A 27,543-nucleotide genomic window follows, 5' to 3' on the forward strand; every position below is an offset into this window, starting at 1 on the left:
TGTACTTTTCATTAAATTTTGAATATGAATTTGATGAATCCAATGCTAATGCTCTTAAAGATGTTTTTCTTAGAACTCGTGGGTTTGGTGCGTTTATATGGAGGTTTAGTAGAAATTTCATGGAGGTTTAGTAGAAATTTCAAGATTGATATTGAGGTTTATGCTTATACTCCGTTGGTTACTGCTTGTGCTAGTAATGGGAGGTATGAAGGTTCTATAAAGTTTCTTAAGAAGATGGGAATTGAACCTATTATTGCCAGTAACAATACCCTTCTAATGGTTTATGGTAAGGCTGAAATTTTTAGGGAAGTAATACATCTTTTTTCAGTTGATGCAAAAGAAGCATGAGAATTTAATTGTAATTCGGACATCTTTTGCTTCCCAGTGGCTTGATGTTTTGGCCCTTAAAATGGTTTTTTGGCCTTTTGATAGAGGAAGGGAAAGAATTGCAGTTGTTACAATCAATTTATCAATTAAAATGAGTTGGTCTCAAAATCTGTGGTACTGTGAGGGGGATGTTCTTCAATGTAGTCATTATGTGCCTATCGTTAGTCCTGAAGGAAAGCCTCTGCCCTGTGTGATTTGCCATGAGAACAGTGAGTGCAGGGCTGATGCGAGTGAAGCTGCAATAATTTTGCTGCCTTCAAACTTTACTGTTTTCACTCTTGATTTCTCTGGATCTGGACTCTCTGGAGGAGAGCATGTCACCCTTGGGTGGAATGAAAAGGATGATCTTAGGGTTGTGGTTGAATATCTGCGGGAAGATGGAATTGTCTCTTTGATAGGCTTTTGGGGCCGCTCGATGGGTGCTGGTATTGGCCTAATGTATGGAGCTGAGGATCCTTCAATTGCTGGAAGGGTCCTTGATAGTCCCTTCGCTGATTTTGTTGACTTGATGATGGAATTGGTAGATACCTACAAGATCCATTTACCGAAGTTCACTGTGAAGTTTGCGATCCAACACGTGAAAAGTTTTTCAGAAAAGGGCGAAGTTTGAAATAATGGACATGAACACCATTAAGGTGGCAAATTCTTGCTTCGTTCTAGTTTTACTAGGGCATGCCATTGAAGATGATTTCATATCGTATATTTAAGGCTTATATGGGAGACAAAAACATTATCAAATTTGAAGCTACCCTCCAGGGGCACCGAGGCCTGAAACTTAAGGTTTTTTTTGTTACCATTTATTCAAAAGAAGAGATGTCAAGTACTGCATACACACACTGGTGCTACCAATGCTGGGTGCGATTCAGGCTGGAAGTGGGAGAAGTTGTTTGCCCTTTCTGTGATAGAGGCCTTATTCAAGAACTCAGTGAGATGCAAGACTTGGCACCAGAAGATGTCTCTGTACCTATTTCAGGATATCATTATCATCAAGCACCTGATATAATGGACTTTCTGTATGCTCTAATGACACGTAGAAGTCCCGTCCCAACCCAAGACTTGATTTAGTGGATTATGTTGATGCTTTATGAGGCAGAGAATGGCTGGAAGAAATCCTAACTTTGATGTTAGAGTGAGGTCTGGTTTGGTTCCTGAACAGAGTTGGACGTTTTTCAATGGGCTTGATCCTGATTTGATATTCAATCTTACTCCTAGTTCAGCCTTCGCTAATGGTGGTACAGGAAGTAGACCTAGGGATGCTGATATTAGTGACTGCTTTGTTGGCCATTGGGATTTGAAGCCTCAAAATATTTTGGTTGATCCTCTCACTCACCAGGTTATGCCTTGCGATTATGGAAGTGTAAGAATGCTAGTGAAAGACGAAGCTAACATGTCAAACATGTGTTCACAATTCTACCGAGCTTCCAAACTTATAATTGGTGCCACAGAATATACAACCTCACTTGATATAAGTTGTGTTAGTGAAAAAATGATCCTTGAGGACAATGTTTTTTTAAAGGGGAGAATCTGTTATGAATCCCATTAAGTGGGTCGGGCCGATAAATAAAAGTGGTTTAGTGGCCCATGGCCGTAGTTGGCAGTGCCGTATTAGATCAACTTTTCGTATATGAGAGGGAAGAGAGGTTGTTGTTGGGGATCTCAAAAATTATTGCAGAAACAGTTTGTATTTTCTTCGGAAGGAATTATGGACCTCGAATATCCAAGGCGTAGCTATTTTCATCTTCTTTCTTTCTGTTACTCTCCTCATTTCATCAAACTTCTTGTGTGCATTCTGTTACTCATCACAGCAACCATTCTTCTATTTCCATACCAATTTCTTATTATAGCACAGTAAAGAATAGTAAGGTTCATTACATTGTACATATGCACAATCCGGATAAACATAGCCTCTATTTTTGTTTATGAATTCGAAAATTTGCATATAAAGCCCTATCTCCCAAGATTTCCATCATATGTCTGGGTTTTATTCTTTCTCAAAAAATGTTGGTTCGCCTTTTTTTTCTTTCCCTTTCCATCTGGTACAAACTGACAATTTGAAACTTAAAAGATTAATGCTAGTACGTCCTATTATTTTGTCTCAAAGAAAAATTTTAGTTTTGCCGGCGTGCCGGCAGCCAAAAATAAAAATTAAAAAATAATAGTTTTGCCGGCACGCCGGCAGCTAAAAATAAAAAATAATAGTTTTGCCAGCAAGCCGGCTGCCAAAAAAAATAAAAAAATATTAGTTTCGCCGGCACGCCGGCAGCCTACCATCACTCAATTTAAAAAGTTGAGAAAGCCCGCGTTGACTGAACGCACATGGATATAGTGGTCTTCCTCTTTTACCACCATGACGCCTAATGACCAAGACCTGTACAAAAATATCTCACCTTCATCCCTCCAGTTTCAAGGATAAGATCTTCAGGCTTGTATATAAATATCTCATCACCACCCTCCATTTTCAAGGATAAGGTCTTCTTCCTCCACATGGTATGCCATCTCCAAGCTTGTAGCTCCACCACCTACCCTTTAATACCGCCCCTTTTCTTTTCCCCAGTACTATTTCTAAGACGACAAACCCAAGACCCTTTTCTTTCTCTCTCCCTTTACGTCATTATTGTAGAGTTTGCTGATTAAATTGTGCTTCAGGTCAGATCGATCGAGAAGGAGCTGGTTATTTCTTACTAACTTGGAAATAAGGTTCGTTTTCATTTGTGCTCTCTAAAAATAGTTTGTTGAGTGTTTATTTTTTATTTTTTAGTTTTGGATCTGAGATATTGCTTTATTACTGATTAACTATAAATGTTTTTAAAACATAAATCATATAAAATATATTATTTATATCAACATACACATGATGAAGAGGGATGCAATCTTGGACATTTTTATCGTTAATATATAATCACGACGGTGCAGCATACAGAGGCGCCATCATTGCAATGGATCCTAAAATCTATGAAGCGGCGGCGAAAGGCAACTTGGAGGCCTTACAACAATATGATATCTCCCATCCACTTGATGAATTTTTTACCGTTAATAAAAATACGATCGTACATATTTGCATTTCAAGTATCCTCGTTGAAGAAGAGCCTCTCGCTACTGGAGGAACCGACTCAGCCTCAGCGGCAAACTTTGTGAAAGATGTATTGGACAAGTGTCCGACACTTTTATTGAAAGCCAACGCGGATAACGATACTCCGTTACATGTGGCGGCAAGGTATGGGCATGCTTCCATCGTCACAGTCCTGATTGAACATCAAAAATTCCAATGTCAAGATCTCGAAAGTGGAGTCGAAGCTACTAAGGAAATGATTGGGAAGCTGAACAAAGAGAGAGATACGGCCTTACATGAGGCTATACGTCACAATCACATTGAAGTGGTAAAACAGTTACTAATGGAGGTAGATTCAGAATTTTCGTTTGATGCTAATGTTGGTGGTAGTGAGAACCCACTTTACTTGGCTGCCGAGAGAGGCTTTCCAGATTTGGTGTCAGAAATTTTAAACAAATTCGAGTATCCAGCTTACGATGGCCCCTTGGGTAGAACGGCTTTGCATGCTGCAGCATTTTGGGGTGATGAAGGTATTGCCTATTTTATCTTTTCCGCATTGTAGAATATGATTTGGTTAAAAAAATATCTATGTGGTGGTACCAATTTCGATATGCACAAGGCCGGTTTTAGATTAATTTCGAGCTTAAAGCTTCGTTTGGTTATTAAATTCATCTCAATTTATTATTATAATTTTTTTAAATTTTAACATAAAATATAATAAATAATTTAATTTTTTTAGATTTTAAAATAATAATAATATTAAAAAATAATATTTTAATAATATTTTATCATCTCAGTTCAACTCAACTCAATTCAGTTCAATATCTAAATGTAGGGTTGCAAATTTTATTTGACGAGAAAGGACTGATTACTAAACACGGCTTCACATTAAATGACCACCTGAATAGTCCTTTTTCTGTCTCCTAACATACGTCTTCCTTTTTGTCCTTCAGAAAATTACTACATTAATTTAGCATGTTTAAATTCTTTTAGGAATGACCAAAAACATTTTGGAAAGATACGGAGGTGATCTATGTAAACAAGCAGACCAAAATGGTTGGACTCCGCTTCACATGGCTGCATACTTGGGTTGCATTGAGCCAACAAAACTATTGCTGCAATATGGTAGAGAGGTAGCATATATGAAAGATGCAGAGGGTAGGACAGCTCTTCACATTGCAGCTCATTGCAACCAAAAAGAAGTAACAAAAGAGATTATATCAATGTGTCCGGATTGTTGCGAAGTGGTTGACAATAAAGGCCGCAATGCACTCCATCTCGCCGTGCATCTCACCAAGTACAAGTCGCCGCCAATTGCAGCGCTAATCATCCAAGATAAATCGTCTCTCCGGAATCTTTTGAATCAGAAGGACAACGACGGGAATACACCTCTCCATCACTATTGCAATTATTTTAATTTGTACGACGAGCGTCTCCTGAATTCTCCAAGAGTTGACAAAATGGTCTTCAACAAAAAGAACGAGAATGCTCATCAAATCTATACTAGTAAAAGCCTACAACTTTATGAGGTAACGTACTCTATTATCTTTTCAATAAGATATGCTAAGGAATACCGAAACCAATTAATCAGTTTATTAATCAAATCGGAATGTGTATATATATATTTTTTGTTTTAAATTTTAAACTGATTTCAAATTGAATTGATTTTATGTATCACATCAATATTATTTAAATATAATCAATTCATTTCTAAAAGGAAGGGAATAATAACCAATCTAATGAAAAAAATATTTGAATTTTTTTTTTTAATAGATTGTTTTGGTCTCTTGACTCTTGAGATGGTATATATATTCATTTTGTGTTAATTAATTGCCACTGAAACTCGGCTAGCTTAGCTTCGCTTTCCAACCCAGGGCTTAGATTTCACTCTTACAACCTTAGAAGAATATATAAACTTAACAAAATGTCGTTCTGTAATTTTATTTCTGTAAAAAATTATTTTGATAAAAAAAATGAAACGTAGTCCTTTTTTTTCCCCCCCTCAATGCTTTGTAGAAAGAAGATAAATACTTTGTCATTTGTAATAAATATTAATGAAACTTTCTTCGAAAAAAAAAAAAACTACTCATTTTTTTAAAATTATCGATTAATCGACCTTTTCCTTTTCAATTTCTCCCATATAGAAAATTCAAGAATCTCAATAGCTATTGAATTCTTCAAAGGAAGCTTTTAGCTTCCATATCTCTTAAATGATTTGTTATATATTTATGACCACCTAGAACTGTTTTTTTTCACTTCGAGCACAATATTTACCATTATTTCCTTTCGTTTAGCCCACAAAGTCTCTAAATCACTGTGAAGAAGAGGTAGACATTAAGGGTTTGTAGTATTCAATTTTACTTTCGTATAGTGTGGTACTTGTTTCGGGCGTTATAGGGCGTGGGTCCAATTCCAATAGAAACCGGACCCGGTCCAGTTCCATCCAAGCCGAATCCTTTTAGGTTATGACTTTAATTTGAAGATGATGTGACAAAGAAACCACAACCTTTCCTTTGATGTAAACTTTATCATTTTATCAATATTATGCGAACTAGGTACTATATGTTATGACACAAATAATAATTATAAACCTAGTTAACAACTTTCAAGAACATGTTCCTATAATTCTGGCATACATAACCTTTTTCGTTTCAAAACATATTTGATTTGATATATCTTCTTTATATTGATGCATCTTGGGAACGGTAATATTTTTCTATTCATTTTATAACTTCTAAATGTTTTTTTGTAAGATGCATTTAGATATGAAGTTAATTGTCTTTATATATTCTGATTTTAATCATTATTTTATACCGAGCCACCTTGCCTTCTCAAACAAATATTCTTTGGATTTGTTTTCTTTTCTCACTTTCTTTCAATCTATAGAAAAATAAAGAATACTCACGATTCAGTCCAATAAATATTTTACAGAAGGAGCAGAGCCTTTTTGAAGCAAAAAATAATAGTTTCTATTTCAATGGACGATTATTAAAAGTCGGGTATGATGAAATTGAGAAGAGGAAGACGGAGCAGGAGGCCGATGTGGAGGAGTGGGAGAAGTGGGAGAAACAGAAGGATGAGGAGGAGGGTAACGCGGCTCGAGCTCAATTGGTAGTTGCTGCACTCATTACAACCGTGACCTTTGCAGCAGGCATTAACATGCCAAGGGGTTTCATTGGTGGAGATGATCATCCACATCCAGGCTCTGCAATTTTTAAAAGTGCTGCTTTCAAAGCATTCATCATTACAGACGCCCTATCGTTGATGCTATCTAGTTCTGCTATCTTTCTCCACCTATTTATTCCGTTTATCCCATCTGCTAAATCCATGCCCAAGGAGCGCACACGTTTTCTTAAAATAGCCTTAGGGTTCCTTCTTTCCTCCATGGTACCAATGGTTTTGGCATTTGTTACATGTACATATGCTTTGTTGGAGCATTCAAATATTGCCATTTCCACTTGTATTATTTGCTTATCCTTCTTTCCCATCCTTGTTTATATATTTAAAGAAATGCGGTGGTACGTGCCTAATTAAGATTTAACCACTATGTAAAGATGTTTTTGATCTAATCAATAAAAATATTATGAGTACGGAACTTTGTTTTTAAGATAAATATCATTGTATATTGGGTTTAATTGCAAATTTAGTAACTTAGTTTTCGTCGATTTCCAAAATGACACCTGAGCTAGTTACTCAACTCGTAAAATTTATACGTGCAATTGCAAGCTATTACAACTCGCAACTTCCATTGAACTCCCTTTACGATTTTTTTGCCGCATGGCATGCAACACTCTGTCCAACTTTGAGCCATTCCTAATGGCGTATCTAAATTTTCATATGAAATAATCAACTAAAACTCATTTTTCTATTTTAACTAACGACTTTTACAATATACTATATATCCATTTATCTAATTTTTCTATATATCATTTAAATATTCTTGATTTTTTCTTTCTTTATTCATTCTAAATATTTTTATACCTACGGTTAAATTTGTAATATTTTCAATATTTTTAATATATTAATATGAACGCAATATCTCTCTGTTGATAAAATGATATCAATCGCTCAATAAAAAATTAAAAAGAAAATAAATGGGAAAACCTCATTCATTCTATTTTTCCTGATCTTTTTATCCTTTTTTATCATGTCTTGCACAAATGGTAATATGAGTATTTTTCTTTTTATTAAGAGAAAATATTCTAATAATACTGAAATTTGCATGTTTTTACAAATAAAAGTTTAAATGCGAGAAATATATACAAAAAAAGATTGGAAAAAGTAAAAAAATAGTAAAGAATGATACAAAGATGAATATGTTAAATGTTTTGAGACAGAGTAAGGCTTAGTGCCTTTGTCTTGTGCAAGGGTGTAAGTCTCTCATCACTGTGAGAGTTGGGTAGGGTGGTATGGTGATGGAAGAGGAAGAACTGGCTAAGGGAAGAGATCTCTATCTTCCATGTCACTCATGAGGGTGTTAAGGAGGGGGGAGTACATGGGAAACACTGTGTTATTGGAAGAGTATTATCTGAGAAAGGTGTAAACAATGAAGCTTTCAGGATGACCATGTCCCAAGTTTGGAGGTTGGAGGGATGGTTGAGGTTTAAGAAACTGGGTGATCAGAGTTTCAGAAGTTGACTGATAAAGAAAAGGTTCTTAGTGGTCATCTATGGTTTTTTTATAAGAACCTCTTAACCCTGGCTAGAAGTGGAAGAAACTGTGTCCATCAATGCGTTACAGTTTAACTTTGAACCTTTTTGGGTTCAACTTCATAACCTGCCTTTGGCAGCTATGATAGAAGAGGTGGGGGAACAGTTTGGATCCTCAATTGGTCATGTCATTTGAGTTGATGCTGAGTCTGATGGTTTGGCATGGGGGAGATGTCTTCGAGTGAGGGTTGCAATTGACCTCCATAAGCCTTTACTGAGAGGAAGGTGGCTGAAGTTTCAGGAGCAGCAATATTTGATTTATTTTAAATATGAGAGGCTACAAAATTTTTGCTTTTAGTGTGGTACTTTATTTCATAAAGGGAGGGACTGTTCCAGGCAGAGGTTTGAGCACCAAGGAGATGCTTTGAAATCTCAGCAGTTTGGTCCTTGGATTTAAGCACAGCTGTAACAGCCCGCTAGAAATTCAATGGTGGAATTTCTATAGGCTTTAGGAATCTCGTAAAAATACTGTAAGTTTTCACAATTTGACTAATCGCATAGGTTTTAGTTTATAAGCATAATCAGCGCTATCACTTACTATAGTGCGAGAAGTGAGATTTTAATTATTTGAGGTAGTTAGAAGTGTCAGAATACGTTATGGTCAGCGTCATTAAACTCAGTTGATTATTGAGAATTTTATGGCGTAATAACCCATTTTCATATTTTTGAACAAAATGCATGTTCGAAATTGTGTTTTTATTTTTAGGGGCACTTTGGAGTTGAATTTTGGTAAATGATTTTTATTGTAGGTTAATATGGATATTTAGAATTTTTCGGTGATAATTTTATTATTCACTTTTTCGGAATGAATAGTATTAGACACTTGGCACCAAGATGAACGGTTGATGGATTTAAATGAATCAAGGTGTGATATCATGGCACCTAAGCAAAAATCCTATTCCATCCGACCAATCAAACTGTGCCAAACCAAAGAGGTTTTCCACCTTAGTAAAATCTTATATGGTCGGGATCCAACTAAGAATCCAAAAATATGGTGGAAACCGAAATCTTAAACAGTTTTATCCAAACCATAAAGTTGACCTCCAAAACCTTAATGAATCAATTTCTAGCATTCTGTTTAATCGCTTGATTAAATTACTTTCACATGCTATTTATCCTTCAAATTTGTGTTAGAACATCATTATCCAACCTTGTTAACCTTGGATATTTGATTGGGCCAAGAGAAAAAAGATTTGAGCTTGAAAGCAACCCAAACCCTCTTAAAATTCAAAATTGAGGTCCATTCGGTTAAGGCCCACGAATTTGGCCCACTCGGCATTGATTTTTGACTAAGCAAGTTCACCCTCCACATGCCTAACCAGATTTGTTCAGGAGAACCTAGAAGACTCTCGAAGTAAAAAACTAAAGAGTCACCTCACTCTTCTAAACTCCACTTGAAGACTCTTGGTTGATATTTGTATATTTTATTGGAAGAAAATATCAACACTCAAGCTTCATTCCAGACTTATCATCTTCCATAACTTGTATAAAAAGCCCTCTAGCCCCTTCCAATGAAGATCATCTCTCATTTACACTTTGCTTTGTTAGAACACAAAAGACACTCTCTGGCTGTTTTTCGAAATTCTTTTGCACACCTGATTCGAAGCTTTTGCAAGTATTTTCTCACAAACTAATCAGTTTATAAGATATGCTAAGGAATACCGAAACCAATTAATCAGTTTATTAATCAAATTGGAATGTATTTTTTTTATTTTAAAATTAAACTGATTTATGTATCAGTATATCAGATAATATATAAATCAGTTTGATGTGGTTTAAATTTTAAATTTTAAACTGATTTACAATTGAATTGATTTTATGTATCACATCAATATTATTTAAATACAATCAAATCATTTCTAAAAGGAAGGGAATAATAACAAATCTAATGAAAAAAATATTCTAATTTTTTTTTAAATTTTTTCTCATTTTTTAAACTATCTCACTATTAATTATAAATTATTTTATTATTATTCATAAAATCTTCATCTCAAATCATTCTTCAAATAAATCCTTATCAATAATTTTACTTTTTTTTTGGTGGACATGTATGTACGGCTACTTTTATGGGCACAGTTTACGTACTTCAATAATTTGGCGCCTGGTCTCACACCGGACAACCTGTTTGAACCCCCACTCCGCTAGGATGACAAATCGTGTTGGTGTTCGACTCGTGTTAAGTTATAAATATTAAATTAAATAGATTAATTTGAATCCAATTCGTTGAATTAAACGCGTGAAATTTTTAAATCTTAATCTAAGCTATTTAAATAACGGATTATATTGTGTCTTTCATTTCGATCCATTTAATAATTAATTAGAAATATATTAATACGATACGATTTATTTAATCCGTTTGTTTCATTTTATGGATTGAATTAAAACGCATAATTCATTTGACTTGATTAACATAAGTTCAGATAAAAGTTAAAATTTATATTTATTAATAACCACAATATCTTAAAAAATATATATCAATATTTTTTAAATGAAAAATGATAAATACACATCACTTTTCACAACACATTACATAATCATATTTTAAAATAAAAGGTAATTTAGTAACATAATAGATAAAAATAACGTCATTTTATAAAATTATCTTTACTTTAAAATATGTGTTGTAAAATATATTACGTATGTATCATAACTCCTAGTGATCAAGCGCTTGTATATAAATATCTCACCTCCGTCACTCCAGTTTCAAGGATAAGGTCTTCTTCCTTCGAATGGTATGCCATCTCCAAGCTTGTAGCTCCACTACCTACCCTTTAACACTGCCTCTTTTCTTTTCCCCAGTACTATTTCGAAGACGACAAACCCAAGACCCTCCTCTTCTTTTCTTTCTCATTATTGTAGAGTTTGCTGATTAAATTGTGCTTCATTGGGATTCAGGTCATGAGGTCGATCGAGAAGTAAGCTTATTTCAGGGAAATTAAAGGAGCTGGTTCCGGTCATTACTTGCTAACCTGGAATTAGTAAGGTTCATTTTTATTTGTGCTCTCTAAAAATAGTTCATGAATGGTGAAATGTCTCGTTCGTAGTTGTGCTACTGATGAATTTGTACGTCTTAATTATAAGTAATTTGCTTGTTGAGTGTTTATTTTTTATTTTTTAGTTTTGGATCTGAGATATTGCTTTATTACTGATTAACTATAAATGTTTTTAAAAAATAAATCATATAAAATATATTATTTATAAAATCATGATGGAGAGGGATGCAAATCTTGGAAATTTTTATCGTTAATATATAATCACGACGGTGCAGCATACAGAGGCGCCATCATTGCAATGGATCCTAAAATCTATGAAGCGGCGGCGAAAGGCAACCTGGAGGTCTTGGAACGTGAAAGTCGCGATCCACTTGATGGGTTTTTAACAGTTAATCAAAATACAATCCTACATATTTGCATTTCAAGTATCCTCGTTGAAGAAGAGTTTCCCGCCGCTGGAGGAACCAACTCAGCCACAGCGGCAAGCTTTGTGAAAGATGTACTGGACAAGTGCCCGTCACTTTTATTGAAAGCCAACGCGGATAACGATACACCGTTACATGTGGTGGCAAGGTATGGGCATGCTTCCATAGTCGAAGTCCTGATTAAACATAAAAAATTCCAACATCCAGATCTTGAAAGTGGAGTACTCGTTGAAGCTACTACGGAGATGATTGGAAAGCTGAACAAAGAGAGAGACACGGTCTTACATGAAACTGTACGTCACAATCACATTGAAGTGGTACAACAGTTACTAATGGAGGTAGATCCAGAATTTTCGTTTGGTGCTAATGTTGCTGGTGAGACCCCACTTTACTTGGCTGCCGAGAGACATTTTCCAGATTTGGTGTCAGAAATTTTAAACAAATTCAAGTATCCAGCTTGTGATGGCCCCTTGGGTAGAACGGCTTTGCATGCTGCAGCATTTTGGGGTGATGAAGGTATTGCCTTTTTATCTTTTAAGCATTTTGGAATCATAATCGGCTTAAAACAATATTTATGTGGTGGTATCAAATATGACAGGACATGGAAATCATGAAATATAAAGATGTTTGATATGCATAGGGCCGGTTTTAGATTAATTTCACCTGAATAGTCCTTTTTCTATATCCTAATGTCTTCCTTTTTGTCCTTCAGAAAATTATTACATTAATTTAGCACGTTTAACTTCTTTTAGGAATGACCAAAAACATTTCGGAAAGATACGGACGCGCTCTATGTAAACAGGCAGACCAAAATGGTTGGACTCCGCTTCACATGGCTGCATTATACATGAACAATATTAAGCCAACAAAACTAATGCTGGAATTTGATAGAGAGGTAGCATATATGAAAGACGCAGAGGGTAGGACAGCTCTTCACATTGCAGCTCATTGCAACCACTCTTCCGTAACAGGAGATTATATCAAAGTGTCCGGATTGTTGCGAAGTGGTTGACAATGAAGGCCGTAATGCACTCCATCTCGCCGTGATGACCAACTGGCGGCCACATGTTTCGCTAATGATCCAAGATAATTCGTCTCTCCGGAATCTTTTGAATCAGAAGGACAACGACGGGAATACACCTCTCTATTACTACTGCAATTCTTTTCGGTACCACGAGCGTGTCCTGAATTCTCCAAGAGTTGAGAAAATGGTCTTCAACAAAGAGAACCAGTATGCTTGTCAAGTCTTACGTCAAAGCTATCAAACTGTTCATGATCAATTTAAGGTAACGTAGTCTTTTATCTGTTCATGAAATTTTCTTGGAAAAAACTATTAATTTTTTAAAACTATCGATGGATCGACCTTTTCTTTTTCAATTTCTCCCATATAGAAATATATACTATTTTTCTCTCTTTTAACCAATGTTTTGAATACCGTACCGGATGGCGTACCGGTCAAGACACTGGAACGAAATATTTCGGTACCGGTACCGTTTCGTGTACCGTTTCGGGATAGTCGATATATGAATAAATTATATATATAAATATATATAACAATTATATTCTAAAATAATAGTTTATATATGAATAAATTATATATAAATACATACATACATATAAATTATAAATAGTCTAGTCTAAATTGAGGGTCAAAAAATGAACTTGTAGTTTGAAAAAATGAAAAAAAAAAAAAAAAAACATAGGCCGAAACGGCCGGTACCGTCCGGTACGGCCGGTATTTTGGCCAGTACGGCACATATATAGTACCTGTACCGGCCGGATGGCCGAAACGAAAAATTTCGGCCGTACCGGCCGGGACAGTACGAAATTAAAAACATTACTTTTAACAAATATTTTTAAAAACATTACTTTTAACAAATATATACATGTACACGATATATCTATGTGTAGAGCAATAACTTGGTAGGCAGGGTTGGTAAGAGTTGCTTAATATTAATGTATAAAGTCAAATCTTCTACTCTTAAAAATAAATAGTCAAATCTAAAACTGACTTCTCAGGATATTTCTATGATAACATTCTTAAAATCCTAATCATTGTTTTCAATTAAATAGTTTATGTTCTACAGCCTCAACATACAAATAAGTTAGAAAACGTTTAGGATTCTCCAGGTCATTCATACTGAGATGACAACATCTAAACCATTTTATTTAAAGACAATGGCTCTACCATGCAGTTTCCTAAAAGATACAATATTAGCGAAAAAGCCCATGTCATTTGCAGAGACAGTTAAAATTCAAGAAGAGCACCTGAAAATCCCTTTGCTGAGCTAGAAGTTTCACCTAAACCAACTTGTACTGCTGTAGCCTGCAAGAGATTAGAGCAAGGCATACATTAAAAAAGATACAAATTTACAGAAAAAATGTTACAGGTTCTAAGGCATCATATATCGTCAAATCCAACACAACTCGCTCGCACATTTGAGGGGGAAAAAATAGAAAATGAACAAGATATAAATCATTAGTGTGATTTATGAGAGAAAGACTGAAAATAGAAATAGAGGCATAATTCTCGTCAAAGAAGGAATTCATAGGATTAGATTTTATTAAAATAAAAGTCGGTCATTAACATAAACTAAACATGGTATAAAAATCTAAGATAAAAAAAAAAAACAAAAAACAAATTAGAATGTTTGCAGAAAAGTTTGCATATTTTACACATAAAAGTTAATACATTATCCAACAATTGTAGCAACTGACAACAAGATATCAGCATTTCTCTTGACAAAAGGGATTGACATTTAATAGAAAAACTAAATTTCAAGATATTTTACCCTTTCGTACTCTTCCAGCCACTTCTCCTCCTCGGTTGCATATCTCCACTTCTCTACATTGTCCAAGCTATCCTTCCTGCATTAGAGCTTGATCTTTGGATTTTGCAATCTGATCTTCCATATTTGAAAGATCACACAGATCATGCAGATATGTGCGAGCACAACCATATCGCAAGTCTATTATAGTTTCTACATAGTCCTGATCACACTGCTCTATTCCAAAAGAGATTTCAAAGGAGAAAGCACATCCAAATTCGAGTGTCCTTATTAACAGATTAGAAAAGGAATTTCTGAAAAAGTGTTCTTCATGCACTGCAGTGTAAGAAAAAGGGCATACACCTACACTACCTTATTAACTTTTTTTGTGGTATAGGTACTGCACCACCACACACGTACACCAGCTTGTTCTTCCCCCCCCCCCAACACACCTACACCAGAAGCAAGCATAGGTATCAGATTATTTAATCCATCTAAAGTCGAAAATAACATAGAAAACCCAAGAGATCCACCAAGATTTTAATTTTTTTCTTCAATCAGTAGGCGACAATGAGCAGTGGGAGAAGAATTTCCCTGCTTTAAAATTAATATAGGCTACATACCATAAAATATGTACAACTTCCTGCAAAAACCAAGAATAGTTTCAGGAAAACTCAAGTTATCATTTGTATAACAAGCATTGGTGAAGTGAATAATTGCAGAAATTGGATTATCATATAAAAAGTTAACAATTGGCAGCTTATAAAATGATTTAGCAGTTTAGCAACGAATTTGGGATCCATCTAAAAATGATATAGTCTGGAGAAGAATTTTACTTCTGGTTGCGAAGGGAAGATGAAGAATACATATTCTCCCCCACGATGAGAAAGCACGTGAAAGAAGTGAAAGAGTTAAAGCTAATAGAGATGTCAATAACAATTTTTTTTTAACTATGATGAGAGTAAACTTGATTATGAAATTCTGCAGTTAATCAAAAAGTTAAAGAAACAGACCGTCTCAACCAAATAAGATAGCTGCTTGAAGGAATCCCAGATGCAACAAAAATTGAAACTTGGTAGATTGATCCAATGCTAGAACAAGTGACACAAAAATAAATCACACCAAAAACTAAAGTACAGATTCAAATCTAGTTTCATACTAACTGGAAACATTTCCCTTCAATAGCATTCATAAAAGAAAAAAAAAACAAAAGAAGCTTAAAGACTTCTAACCTCATCACATGTCAGCATGTGATTTGCAATACAACACTACAATCCACTGGTAAAAACCCTAATCCTCTATTTCGGAAACCTATCAGGAAAAAAAATCTCCCAATCATGCTAAAATCGGTATTAGTCATTGTATAAGCAATTCGATTGTATAAAATCAGACTGATAAACACATGAATTCATGAAAAACAACTTAAAATGGCAAGTATCAACAAGAGGAAAAGTTGAAATTTATAAAAAGAGGGAGTACTACAAGCGGGACAAGGAAATCGAGAGTGAAATTACAGTAAGCAGCGATTGTAAGAGAAGAAGATACCTGGAACCACATGATGGCCATATCGAGAGTTTGATTTGGTCTGGATTGTATAAATGGTCTGGATCTGCAGAAGAACACGAGGGCCTTGGAGAGAGGGCCAGTGAGAGAAATCAATGGAGGAAGAGAGAAGGGAGAAATCGAGAGAGGGAGAGTGAGAGAAAAGGACAGAGAGAGAGGAAAGAGACAGGGAGAGAGAGGAGAGCCAAGGTTAGGTATCATTCTGTGATTTTTATAGAGAGAGAGAGAGAGAGAGAGAGAGAGAGAGAGAGAGAGAGAGGAGAGATGAATGTCGAGAGAGAAGAGAGACACTCACCGACTAAGTGAAGCGACAACGGCGACGACATGGCAGTGGCATAGCGTGGGAAGGGGTGGTAGTACTGCACAGCGGGAGGGAGAGGGAGAGACATGAACGGGAGACAAAACACTGACCAGGATGAGGCAGAAAGAAATAGAAGGGCGGAAGTTTGAAATATGTTAGCGACCGTCAAGTTTTGCGGTAAAAGGTTAAGGTAAGTTTGGATGTTAAAGTGAGTTGAGTTGAGTTGAGTTGATAAAATATTGTTAGAATATTATTTTTTAATATTATTATTATTTTAGGATTTGAAAAAGTTGAATTGTTTATTATATTTTGTGTTGGAATTTGAAAAAATTGTAATGATGAATTGAAATGAATTGCCATAACAAGTTTCGGCGACAATTATACCGCCACAAAATCCGTTGTTATTTTCCTTCCCTTACCAGCAGGTTCTGTTGTAGCAACAAAAAGTCGCCGCAAAAATTCAAATTTGCGGCATTTTCCCTCTATCGCTAGAAAGAAAACACTGCTACAGTATAAATCACTTTTTGTGACTAAGTTTGGAAGCTGTTCACAACGAAATAAAAACCAAATTTACTACGGTGATTTTGCTTGCGCCGCAATAAAATACTGTTAGCAACGATTTCCATTACATTAAATATGAAATCGCTAGAATAAGACTTATTTCTTGTAGTGTTAAGCATCATTTCATGAAGTATTTAAACTCATCATTAAAACCTCATCATAATTTATATTCTTAAAACATCCTTTCACCAACGAGCATTGTTATTCATAAGCCTCACATGTTACATACCATAATTTTTTTTATTTTTTTAAATTTTTTTTTTTATTTTATTTTTCTTAAAACAATTGAATTCTTCTACTCCTCATCTATATACTATACATTTGATAAGAGAAAAAAATTAAAAAAATAATAAAAAAATTGGTGTGTGGTGTATGAAGCTTATAAATAGAATTTTTCTTCACGAAAAAGTTAAATGCTCATAATTTTTTTTGTTCAACGGTTCATCCTAATTTCATTAAACTCTAAAATCATAACTGAATCACACCTGCATGCCTGTAACACACTAATCCACCGCATATGCCTTAAAACCACATTAACTCTGCAAATTGATCTTATAGCACTTACAAATTAACTCATAATCTACCTCCAAGTTAATTTATCTCTCCATTAAAACGTAAATCATATTCAACGAAACCGTATATATATTCATTAATTAACTCAACTATAACTTAAACCCACAATTATTGGACCCAAGATATATGTGACCTCATACTATATATAACCTGTGCGACCAACCCCAATTCGTGACCCATGTCTTGAACGCCTTGCTATTATAAACGTTAAAATGTAATCACATGACCTTAAAATCCTTAATGTCCACTTGTCTTACTAAACCTACTGCATGCTAACCAATCTTGTAAGAGAGTGAGAGAGCCATACCGTAAATATGGCGGCCCGTTCCATAGTAAAGAACCTGGCGAGATCCGTGGTAGTAGGGATGCCAGCTGGGCAACAACCCGAAAATAAATTGGAAAATAGGCATGATTTCTCACGAGAAGTGTACGTGTAGGAAAAAGTGGAATAAGTCGCAGTGGAATAAGTAAGGGCTTAGTCAAATATTAAGCACTGATTGTACTAGAGGTCTGGACCGGTAAAAGTTCATCCATTAATGATAATAATATCCGCAAGTCACTTTTACTTTTCAAATAATATTATATAGCACCAATTGTTCATCATTTATGTCTAGGGGTATAATCGATTTGATCTGCTCTAAGAAAGGTCATGGATCGAAAATTTTTATCTATCATTTTTGCCAAACCAGACCGCTAGCTGTTGGTCCGGTTGGTCCATGACCATTTTTCTATTTTTTTCTTTTTTTCTTTTGTTTTTTACAAAAAATTAACACAAAAAAATAATTAAATTAGTAAAATTAAAATTAAAATTAAGTAATCTCTTTAACATTTTATATACGATTAAAGAATATTAAATAATTTCATTTCATTGAATATAATTTTTTAAAATCCAAAAAAATCACACCCCAAGATCGACCAATAAGACTATCGGTCCGGTCTGGTCTGGACTGAACCATTAGGTCTGGTCGTTTTTTTTTTTTTATCCAGACTGATAGCCTTACACCCCTACTTACGTCCAAGTACAATAAACCAAACACGATTTATCACCTGACTAAAATGCACATCTTAATAGATACAAACAATAACCAACGAAGACAAGACTTTGCCTCTAAGGCTCAGGTGGGATCAGTCATTCTTTCTCGGGAAACTCCTCTCAAACTACATTTGCATCAAGGTCTACAGTTTCGATAAATGAAACCATAGGTAGTGTTATAAATGTGTTTCACTGGCACCACTTCACGATCACCTGCAACCAAAGAGTAGACGGCTTGGGGGTTCAAGGGAACGCCTCCAATGCCTAAGTCAATGACTGAAGATAATTTTAATAATACCAATGAGTTCGATCTTCTTACATACCTGGGTTCTCCCCTTATATAGAACTCCATGAGTTATCTTTGTTCTTTTATCTGATAATAGTTATCCATTATTCGAATTCAAATTTGGAGATAAGGGCTCATCTCTTAGTAAATTTGAATGATAGCCGTTTCTATCCTTTGCCACCGTTGGATAGTTATCCAGTCGGTATTGGCTGTGGGCTGGATTCTCTTGTTATTGAGCTGGGCTTTTCGGTAATGAGACAGGTTTTAGGCTTAAGTAAGAGCCCAGGCCCACCTTGGGGGCTAACCGGTTGGGATGTCCTCTCCAGTTACCCCGTGAATCTAAGTGTCATTTCACTTTTCGAGATGTGTCAGTGCGCCGTTTCGTTTCCATTCCTCGGGCACGTCAATAGTCATTTCACTTCAACTCTTATTTAATGCCCGTTTTCCCTCTTCTTTTGAACTTCTATTTCCTTCACGTTTCTTGCCTATCTTTCTGAGTTCTAGCCCTCTTTTCTCTCGCAATTTTCTTCATTCCTCCATGGCTTCCTCTTCTTCCAAAGCCAAGGCTGTGGTTTTGGCTCGGGACTCTTCACCACCCCGCGACTCTCTTCCTCAAATCTCCGTTGCTCCTCCGGCGTCTATATTCGTGGGCTCTCATTGCTCATCGACTATCTCTTCTCGTGACCTGGAAAATGCTCGAGACACCTTCAACATTCCTGATTTTGTGGTGTTGACGATGCCCACTCCGAATCAGAGAGTCGTCGATGCAAAAGGTATGGCCGTTTCTGTCGCCCTTTACTTTGCAATGTTTACTATGCGGCTTCGATTGCCCTTTGTGTGACCGGTCCGCGACGTGTTAGACATCCTGGGGCTCACCCCCACTCAATTGGTGCCCAATGCCTGGAGGATTTTGATGACCTGTTGCATTTTGTGGCGAAGGGTACTGGAGAACATGGGCGATGAGTACCCTAACTTTACAACCCGTGAATTTTTATCTCTATATGGGTTTAGGTGTTTGGCGGGGAACATTTGTAGTTTTAGATCCTATAGTAAATTGGTCAAATTGGAGAGTTAGTATTCTCACGCCAAAGAGTGGGGGAACAAATTTTTCTTGCTTTCTGGCTCGGGTTAGGAATTTCTCGTCGATGAAGCTTCCACTTGGGAATTCCCTATTAGGCTTGTTGGTCTCTTGTTCCTGACTCTGATGCCTTTGAGATTATCTTTTCCCATGGCGAGGAGGCCCGTGTGAAGTTAGTAGAGTCTTGGGCCCAAGCTCATTTCAAGCTATGCTTCTCGAATGCTCTTTTAACACCCAGTAATATTGAAAAGTATTTGATGGTTCCTAGCCGAACCCATATATTTGGTAGGGAGTTTTTGGACGCCCCTTCGCCCGCTGGCGATTTGAAGAGGAAGAAACGCCCTGGCTTAGGCGGAAAGAAACAAAGAAAACTTAAGAAGGCTCGTATCTTGCCTCGCTTAGACGAGTCTATTTCATCCAAAGGTGGTTCTTCACTTTCCTTTGCACCGAGCGGAGGTACAAAATTAGTACCTCCTTGAGAAAAACAAAGTGGGACAACATTTCAGGCCGTTGGTAATGTTAAGTTGACTTCTTCTCGGGAATTACCGAGTAAAACCACCTCTCTGGCAGGTGGAAGCACCAAATTGGCCATTTTTCGAGAGGAAATGAGTGTTATGGCCACCTTTGTGGATCCACCAAGTCTTTCTCTAAATGACGTCATGTCCTTGGCCGGAAAAGATCTCGAAAACATAATCGAGGTAGAGGCGGCCGCCGAAGCTGCTGCTCTGCCTTCGACGGCACTAGTTGAAGATTTCTAGCAGCAAAGTGATAACACTCCAGTGGAAGAGGATATTCTTGTTTTGAAACCCGACCTCCTTATGGTTCCTCCATCCACTTCTACGAACTTCCCCCCCTTTGAGGCTTCTATGCCTTTACTAATTTTGCCCTCGCTAGTCGTTGCTGGGCCTCTGATGTTCCTCCGGAACTTCCCCGGTTGGAACATGGCGAGGAGGGGAGTGTTGAAGAGTTAGTAGCAATGTCTAGTTCCCCCCTCGCCTCGACAATTTCAGGTGGGGTTACTCTTGACTTGCCCTTCGTGTTTCCAGCCTTCTCCCTCGCCAGTGCTAGTAGGGTTTCGATTCCTTCTCCACCATTCAGTGTTTCAAGTGGCGAGCCATCTTTGATAGCTCCCGAGGAGAATCTTGGGATTGATCAGGTTGTTCCCCACCAGGATGAAGTTGGGGTGAGGCATGAAGCTGAAAACTGCTCGGGTCCTCCTGTTGATCCACCTGTTAGCGCTCCTTTGTTTGTCTCGACTGAAGCTGCTTTTCCTCAGGAGTATTTTGCTACTGCCTCCTCGCCAGCTGTCAACCCGAGAGTTCCTCAAGTTATCATCCATTAATTTCCACAAGATCCCTACATACTCGCCGAGCGGAGGTCATCAATACTTTTGTTCAACAACTTTGTAGTGTTTTTACGCCAGAACTCCCTTCGTACTTGTTTTCCTTGTACTTAATGCTTTGATCATTAGTTCTAAAGAACATATCTTAAATGCATTCCCCCCCCCCTCTCTCTCTCCCCTCTTCTTCTTCTTCTTCTTCTTCTTCTTCTTTTTTTTTTTTTTTTCCAAGGAGTTGATCACCTTGCCGCCAACTTGGTGGACGATAAGCTACAATTGGAGGATGAGAAGAACCAATTGGCCAATGAGTTGGCCCAACTTGAGGCTCGTTCCCATTCATCTGATGGTGAGTTGGTTACCCTTTGTGCCCAAGTTGCTTCACTCCGGGAGGAGTTGGTGAATTCTGCCGTGAATGCCGATCACTATCGTCAAGAAGCAGCAACAATCGAGAAAGAACTAGATGATCTTGCCACTTGCCTAAATCAAACAGAGGGAGTTATGTAAGAAAGGAACAACTTAACTGCTCAGGTAGAGGCTTTTAAGAAAGAACGAGATGAGTTGGCTGCTCGGGTGGAGCTTGCCTTGAAAGAGAGGGATGACTTGGCCGCCAGCTTTGATCATGCAAAGGTAGAGATTGAAGAATTAACCAAGTCCAAGTCTGACTACGCTTCTCGCATGGTCTCTCTCGAAAACGAACAACGGGAACTACTCATAAAGCTGGGGTGGCCGAGGGGATGAAAGCTGAAACTGAGAAAAACTTAGCCAAAGTGAAGAGCCTTCTCAAAAACAGCAACCATCAATATCTTCAGCTCCAGGCATAGGTTTCAACTTGGGTGTCAAACAGCTCCGTGAGCTTCTTCTTCGGGAACCCACAACGAATCTGCATACTCTAGAGTGGAAGTCTATTTGGGCTAGTGAGGTTGCTCTTCATTTCTGTGACTCCCTCGGCCGAGTCGAGATGCTTGACGCTTTCCCTTGCCCATCCTAGCATTTATATATTTTGAGGTTTTCGCACATCCCGAGGGATTTGTTTTGACTTTTTCTGAAGCTTTGTACAAAACATAACTTTGTAAGCCGTTTTGAGGCTATTGAATTTTGTAAGCCGTTTTGAGGCTTCTGAACTTTGTTTGTCGGTTAGAAAGTATTTATTGCTGTTTCTTGGTAACCTGCATCAAGATATCAACGTATGTTATTCATACCTTAAGTATTAGGCTATGTTGCTCACAATCTTGAGCGTTACGCCAATAGGAGAGTTCCTCGTCCCTTTTGGGCGAGAAAGTGTTAACAAGAGATCCCTTGACTGTTTTACCTTTGAATTTGAGGCTAGTGGGAGAGTTCCTCGACCACGTCACCTTTTGGCCAGAAGGTGTTCACGGGAGATCTCTCGACCATTTTACCTTTAGGTATTAGGCTTAGTGGGAGATCCCTTGACCACGTCACCTTTTGGCGAGAAGGTGTTCACAGGAGATCCCTCGATCGTTTTAACCTTTAAGTATTAGGCTAGTGGGAGATCCCTCGACCACGTCACCTTTTGGCGAGAAGCTGTTAATGGGAGATCCCTCGACTTAACAGGGAGATCCCTCGACCATTTTAACCTTTAAGTATTAGGCTAGTGGGAGATCCCTCGACCACGTCACCTTTTGGCGAAAAGGTGTTAACAGAAGATCCCTCGACCGTTTTACCTTTAAGTATTAGGCTAGTGGGAGATCCCTCAACCACGTCACCTTTTGGCGAGGTGCTATTAACGGGAGATCCCTCGATCGTTTTCACCTTTAAGTATTAGGCTAGTGGGAAATCTCTCGACCACATCACCTTTTGGTGAGAAGGTGTTAACGGGAGATCCCTTGACCGTTTTAACCTTTAAGTATTAGGCTACTGGGAGATCCCTCAACCGTTTTAACCTTTAAGTTTTAGGCTAGTGGGAGATCCCTCGACCACGTCACCTTTTGGCGTGATGGTGTTAATGGGAGATCCCTCAACCGTTTTAACCTTTAATTATTAGGCTAGTGGGAGAGTTCCTCAACTACGTTGCCTTTAGTAAAGAAATCCCTTATTTTGGGTTGTCACAGAAATTAACAAGTAAATCAATGAAACATAAATTTTTTAACGCCGCCATTTATTATTGGAAATGGGAGTGACAAGTAAATCAATGAAACATAAATTTTACATATCTTTCCCTTATGCGTAATATTTTCGTAGATGCTCTGTGTTCCATGGGTGGGGTAGTGCACATCTCGTGGCATCTTTGAGGTGGTAAGTTCCCGGCCTATGGTTTGCAGTCACGACATAAGGGACTTCCCATTGAGGGCCCAACTTTCCTCCTCTCGTGGTGACACAGGTCTCCTTTAGCACCGATCTCTTTTTAGAAGCTGCAACTCTGGCTTCTGCATACGTCCTTATTTCCTCCAATAGATCTAAGTTTTCTTCCAACCTTGCCACGTTTGTTTCTGGGTCAAAGCTTTTTCTTCTGTGGCTTGATAACCCCACTTCTACAGGAAACATGGCCTCACTTCCGTAAGCTAGGGCAAAAGGTGTTTCTCCTGTTGAGGTTTTTGGTGTAGTTCTGTAAGCCCACAAGGTTTTTGGGAGCTCGTTGGCCCACACTCCCTTTTTGTCGCCCATCTTCTTTTTCAATATCCCTACAATGGTTTTATTGGTTGTTTCAACTTGCCTGTTCGCCTGAGGGTGGCCTGGGGAAGAGTACTTGACTTTGATTCCTAACTTCGCACACCATTGGTGATAATGTTCGGAATCAAACTGTCTTCCATTATTAGAAATGATACACTGAGGTATCCCGAACCTGCACACTACTGCCTTCCACAGGAACTTCATCACACTTTGGGCGGTTATTATAGCCAATCTCCTTAGCCTCTGCCCACTTCGTAAAGTAGTTAATGGCTACGATGATGAACTTGGATCCTCCTTTGCTGGGGGGCATAGGGCCTATCAAGTCCATCCCCCATTAGGCAAACAACTATAGGGACGTTATCGATCACAGCTCTTCGGGAGGTGCACCTGGAATTGGTGCATGAATCTAGCACTGGACACACTTTTTCACAAACTCATTCGCATCTTTGAGTGTGTTTGGCCAATAGTACCTTACCCTTACAATCTTTGAGGCGAGTGATAGTCCTCCTGAATGACTCCCGCAAATCCCCTCGTGTACTTCCTTCATCACGTACTCTGCTTCCTCCTTTGTTATACATCGCGATAATGGGTTTGAAAAATCTCACTTGTAAAGCACCCCGTCTACCTTTCGCGGTAACTTTCTTGCCTCTTCCCGAGATGGGGGAAGATCACCCGTCTCCAAATACTTTTTTATATCATCAGCCCATCCTGGCATACTTTCTCCAATCTGCAAACTTTCCTTTCCTACTACTGGACTAGCCAACGTTCGTAAATCAACCTTCCATGGCAGCGCCTCTTCTTGCTTTGCTGAGGCAGCCCGTGCCAATCGGTCAACTTTGAAATTATCTCCTCGAGGTATCTTCTCGATTCGAAACTATTTGAGGCCTTTGCACTGCTCCTGAACTCGATGAATGTATTTTATTAGCTTCGTTCCCCTCACCAAATACTCCTCGGTGATTTGCCAGACTATTACCTGTGAGTCGGCTATCATCTCGACTTCCTCGCCTCTTAACACCCTCGTTATTGCTAAACCGGCGAGTATTGTTTCATATTCAGTTTCGTTGTTTGTTACTTTGAACTCCAATCTTACTGCTTGGTACAACTCTTCCTCTTCACTCATTGCTACATACACACCAACTCCTCCTCCTGCTCGGCAGGCTGATCCATCCACATATAATTGTGATAGATTCTTCTCAGGTATGGACTTCTTCTCTGAAATTTGAAAATTCTGCTATGTAATCGGCTAAGATCTGTCCCTTCACGACGCTTTTTGGCATGCAACTGATTTCATACTCACTTAGTTCAATTGACCATTTGACCAGCCGTCCCAAGGTGTCTGGTTTCTGCAACACTTTCTGTAGAGGCGATTGTGGCGCCCTCAGCCTCCGCTTGGGATTGGACGGTGACTGAAACGCCGGGACATGCAACACAAGGCTACACACCCATCGTACATGACAAATAATATGCTATGCACCTAAGTACATTTGCAGTATGCAATAATATAGCAGCGAAAAAATAGTAAAAGTCAGAATATTCTAAGCAACGTGACAAGCAATTGCAAAGCACATGGTACCGTACTAACAAAATATCCCCACATTGCCCATAACCATAAACATGTATCATAAGATATGGCATCCCAAAAACATAGAGTAAAGTTCAATCTCCCAAAACACAGGACCTCCTCAAAATATTGTTCCTAAAAAAAGTTGAGATCTAAACCATAAGTTCTCTCTTTCTTTTCTTTTCTTCTTCACAAAATAACTAGGTTCCGACTCTCTTCATCGCTAAAGTCCCATCAGGAGTAAGACACCAAAAGACTCCGTGGGATTTCTGAGGTCCGGGTGGTGACGACTCTAATTCTTTGGCTGTTGCCATTGCGTCAGATGAGGGCTTTGAGGTTTGCTAAAAGACAAGCGGACAACTGGTCCATGTACCAATCGAACTTCAAAAAGTCGGAACGAGCCTGTACAGAATACTCGTCCTCTGCCACGAAACCATATAGATTCATGATTCTTGGGAATCTGGGGTACTTGTAACCACTTCTACCATTCCGGTTGGGGAATAGTAGTGGAAACTACCATAATGAGATTTCGAGAAATCTCAGCAAGTAATCACACAATATACAATAGTTAACGCAAGCATACATGATGTATATCATGAAATGTGTGCATGGACATGTACTTGACTTATGACTTGACCAAAGCTTGACTTATGCACTTGACTATTTTCGAAAGACTTGTAACAGAGACTTTAACATTTTCGGAAAACTTCTTTGACTTTCTTTTTCATGTTGATCTTAATCAGAACTTGTCTTATCAGAACATATCACAAAATTTGCATCGAGTGATCCTTATCAAATGAGCTCTTATTCTTGTTCATAGGGTGGACACAACACGGTTCCCCTTTGCACCCCATGGTCCTGCTAGTTACCGCACCATTAATGGTCCGTACACCGTGATGAATACGTCATAAACAGAGAATCATATTAACTCGACCTTACTTCGCGGGTTACATGCCTTATGCACCCCCTAGCATTAGGTGCTTCCTCACTCTGGCATTCTTTAAAAAGAATCCATTTGAGGCTCGTCGACTGTTCTTCATCGACCCAGGAGTTACCACTCCATTCTTAAGCACTCTAGAGTGGACAGAGGAGTTCCACTAGGACAATCCCCTGTCCTTGCACTTGGAGTCGTGCTATTAGACTCTTTCCTTTGAAAACACTTTTTGAAAATATTTTTCCCCAAATGCATGTGACATGAGACTTAAGATATATGTACTTACACTTGACACGTGATATATGGAATGTTGTGCATGAAACAACCAAGCATAACATGTTCGATTCATGGCATGATAACATGAAACACATGAGATATCAAAATGCATACATGGAATCATGAGAACTTGCTTAGGCCGAAACACATAGGCACAAAAACATGAGGAATCCTTACTTAAACATGTTCCAAACTTCAAGCATATAATATAGAAATCAAAACATGTAATCATAGGTTTTGGCTAAGGTCCGAAACTCTCAACACATGTTCAAACCGAAATATCATGTTGCATAAACCATCAACCTTAATCAAGTAAAAACCGAAACTTATAGGAGTATTTCATGGCATTTTCATCACAAATCCGAAGCATATAATTCCTTCCATAGATTTACTCAAGATCATATTAGCATGTTCAAACAGGGAAACAAGAAATAACAAGCAAACAATGATAATATGAGACGGATTTATGCAAACATATACAAGCATTAACAAAGAGTAGGTTGAGTGTATACTTACAAAAATCCACGTAAGAAAATACTTAGCAAGCTGTAAAATCTGAATGTGCTTCATTAGAAAGTGCCTAGAAAAGTCCTATTTTGTGTTCTTGAGTGTGTGAAGATTTCTAGGGTATCACTAGATCTTAAACTATTCGGCCTTTAGGGTTTTTAGGTTAAAACCCCCTTCATTTCACTTATGTTGTAAAACAAAACTTAAAGTAAGGTAAAAACACATGTAGTGATCGAAAACATGGAGGATATACATCCCCCACCATTCGGCTTCAAGGTTTCTTAAAAACCCTAAAACCTTTTTTCATACAAACGGGTAAGAGTGTGTGTGTCTTTCACCATTTTCGAAATCTTATAAGATTTGGATCTCATTTTTGAGTTGAGAAAGTGACTTGTGTGTGAAACTAAGAGAAAACTGATCCTTACTTTTCCTATTCTCGATGGTGGCGAAAACCTCTCTTGAAAAGGAATCCTCTTGTTTCATTGGAAAGAAACCGAGAGCAAGTGTGAGAATCTTCAAGTGAAGGTGTGAGAAGAATGTGGAGAAGATGAGAACACAAGCAAAACTCGAAA

At 37.8% G+C, this 27,543-nt stretch overlaps 3 protein-coding genes and 1 long non-coding RNA gene across 7 annotated transcripts; 3 read left to right on the plus strand and 1 right to left on the minus strand.

Moving 5' to 3' along the window:
- The first annotated feature begins 3,323 nt into the window (after window positions 1-3,323).
- On the plus strand, window positions 3,324-6,970 carry LOC118343691 (protein ACCELERATED CELL DEATH 6-like). Its single transcript, XM_035690682.1, has 3 exons — window positions 3,324-3,966; window positions 4,430-4,965; window positions 6,323-6,970. Exons 1-3 carry the CDS (start codon window positions 3,324-3,326, stop codon window positions 6,968-6,970), a joined length of 1,827 nt encoding a protein of 608 aa, XP_035546575.1.
- On the plus strand, window positions 3,865-4,521 carry LOC109000219. The gene is made up of 2 exons (XR_004801687.1): window positions 3,865-3,966; window positions 4,430-4,521. It is a non-coding gene; the product is annotated as an uncharacterized LOC109000219 (long non-coding RNA).
- A 3,827-nt stretch (window positions 6,971-10,797) lies between the features above and the next one.
- LOC109017699 (ankyrin-1-like) lies at window positions 10,798-12,938 on the plus strand. Its single transcript, XM_035690874.1, has 4 exons — window positions 10,798-10,877; window positions 11,041-11,128; window positions 11,414-12,079; window positions 12,316-12,938. The coding sequence occupies exons 3-4, from the start codon at window positions 11,437-11,439 to the stop codon at window positions 12,573-12,575; spliced, it is 903 nt and encodes a 300-aa protein (XP_035546767.1). The 5' UTR covers window positions 10,798-10,877; window positions 11,041-11,128; window positions 11,414-11,436; the 3' UTR covers window positions 12,576-12,938.
- Window positions 12,939-13,785: 847 nt separating this feature from the next.
- On the minus strand, window positions 13,786-16,303 carry LOC108992645. 4 transcript variants are annotated; one of them, XM_035691129.1, is made up of 6 exons: window positions 16,190-16,297; window positions 15,877-15,960; window positions 14,955-14,974; window positions 14,704-14,783; window positions 14,356-14,618; window positions 13,798-13,889 (listed from the first exon to the last, which is right to left on the minus strand). In XM_035691129.1, the coding sequence occupies exons 1-5, from the start codon at window positions 16,281-16,283 to the stop codon at window positions 14,423-14,425; spliced, it is 474 nt and encodes a 157-aa protein (XP_035547022.1). In that variant the 5' UTR covers window positions 16,284-16,297; the 3' UTR covers window positions 13,798-13,889; window positions 14,356-14,422. The 4 variants fall into 4 exon arrangements, 2 of the variants coding, with proteins under 2 accessions (XP_035547023.1, XP_035547022.1); XR_004801748.1 differs by having other exon boundaries at window positions 13,800-13,889; window positions 14,356-14,568; window positions 16,190-16,303; XR_004801747.1 differs by having other exon boundaries at window positions 13,808-13,889; window positions 14,356-14,563; window positions 16,190-16,303.
- Between the last annotated feature and the right edge of the window lie 11,240 nt (window positions 16,304-27,543).

This window comes from Juglans regia, chromosome 6 (genome assembly GCF_001411555.2).
Source record: "Juglans regia cultivar Chandler chromosome 6, Walnut 2.0, whole genome shotgun sequence".
Taxonomy (NCBI): Eukaryota; Viridiplantae; Streptophyta; class Magnoliopsida; order Fagales; family Juglandaceae; genus Juglans; species Juglans regia.

Bases quoted from the DNA above. Each gene is read 5' to 3' on its own strand.
- LOC118343691 (XM_035690682.1), top strand. From the start codon at position 3,324: ATGGATCCTAAAATCTATGAAGCGGCGGCGAAAGGCAACTTGGAGGCC. The intron at 3,967-4,429 runs GTATTGCCTATT...AAATTCTTTTAG, and splicing joins AGCATTTTGGGGTGATGAAG to GAATGACCAAAAACATTTTG. The intron at 4,966-6,322 runs GTAACGTACTCT...TTCAATCTATAG, and splicing joins AAAGCCTACAACTTTATGAG to AAAAATAAAGAATACTCACG.
- LOC109017699 (XM_035690874.1), top strand. From the start codon at position 11,437: ATGGATCCTAAAATCTATGAAGCGGCGGCGAAAGGCAACCTGGAGGTC. The intron at 12,080-12,315 runs GTATTGCCTTTT...AACTTCTTTTAG, and splicing joins AGCATTTTGGGGTGATGAAG to GAATGACCAAAAACATTTCG.
- LOC108992645 (XM_035691129.1), bottom strand. From the start codon at position 16,283: ATGTCTCTCCCTCTCCCTCCCGCTGTGCAGTACTACCACCCCTTCCCA. The intron at 15,961-16,189 runs GTGAGTGTCTCT...CCTCTCTCCAAG, and splicing joins GTTGTCGCTTCACTTAGTCG to GCCCTCGTGTTCTTCTGCAG. The intron at 14,784-14,954 runs GTATGTAGCCTA...CTTCTGGTGTAG, and splicing joins GAAGTTGTACATATTTTATG to GTGTGTTGGGGGGGGGGGAA.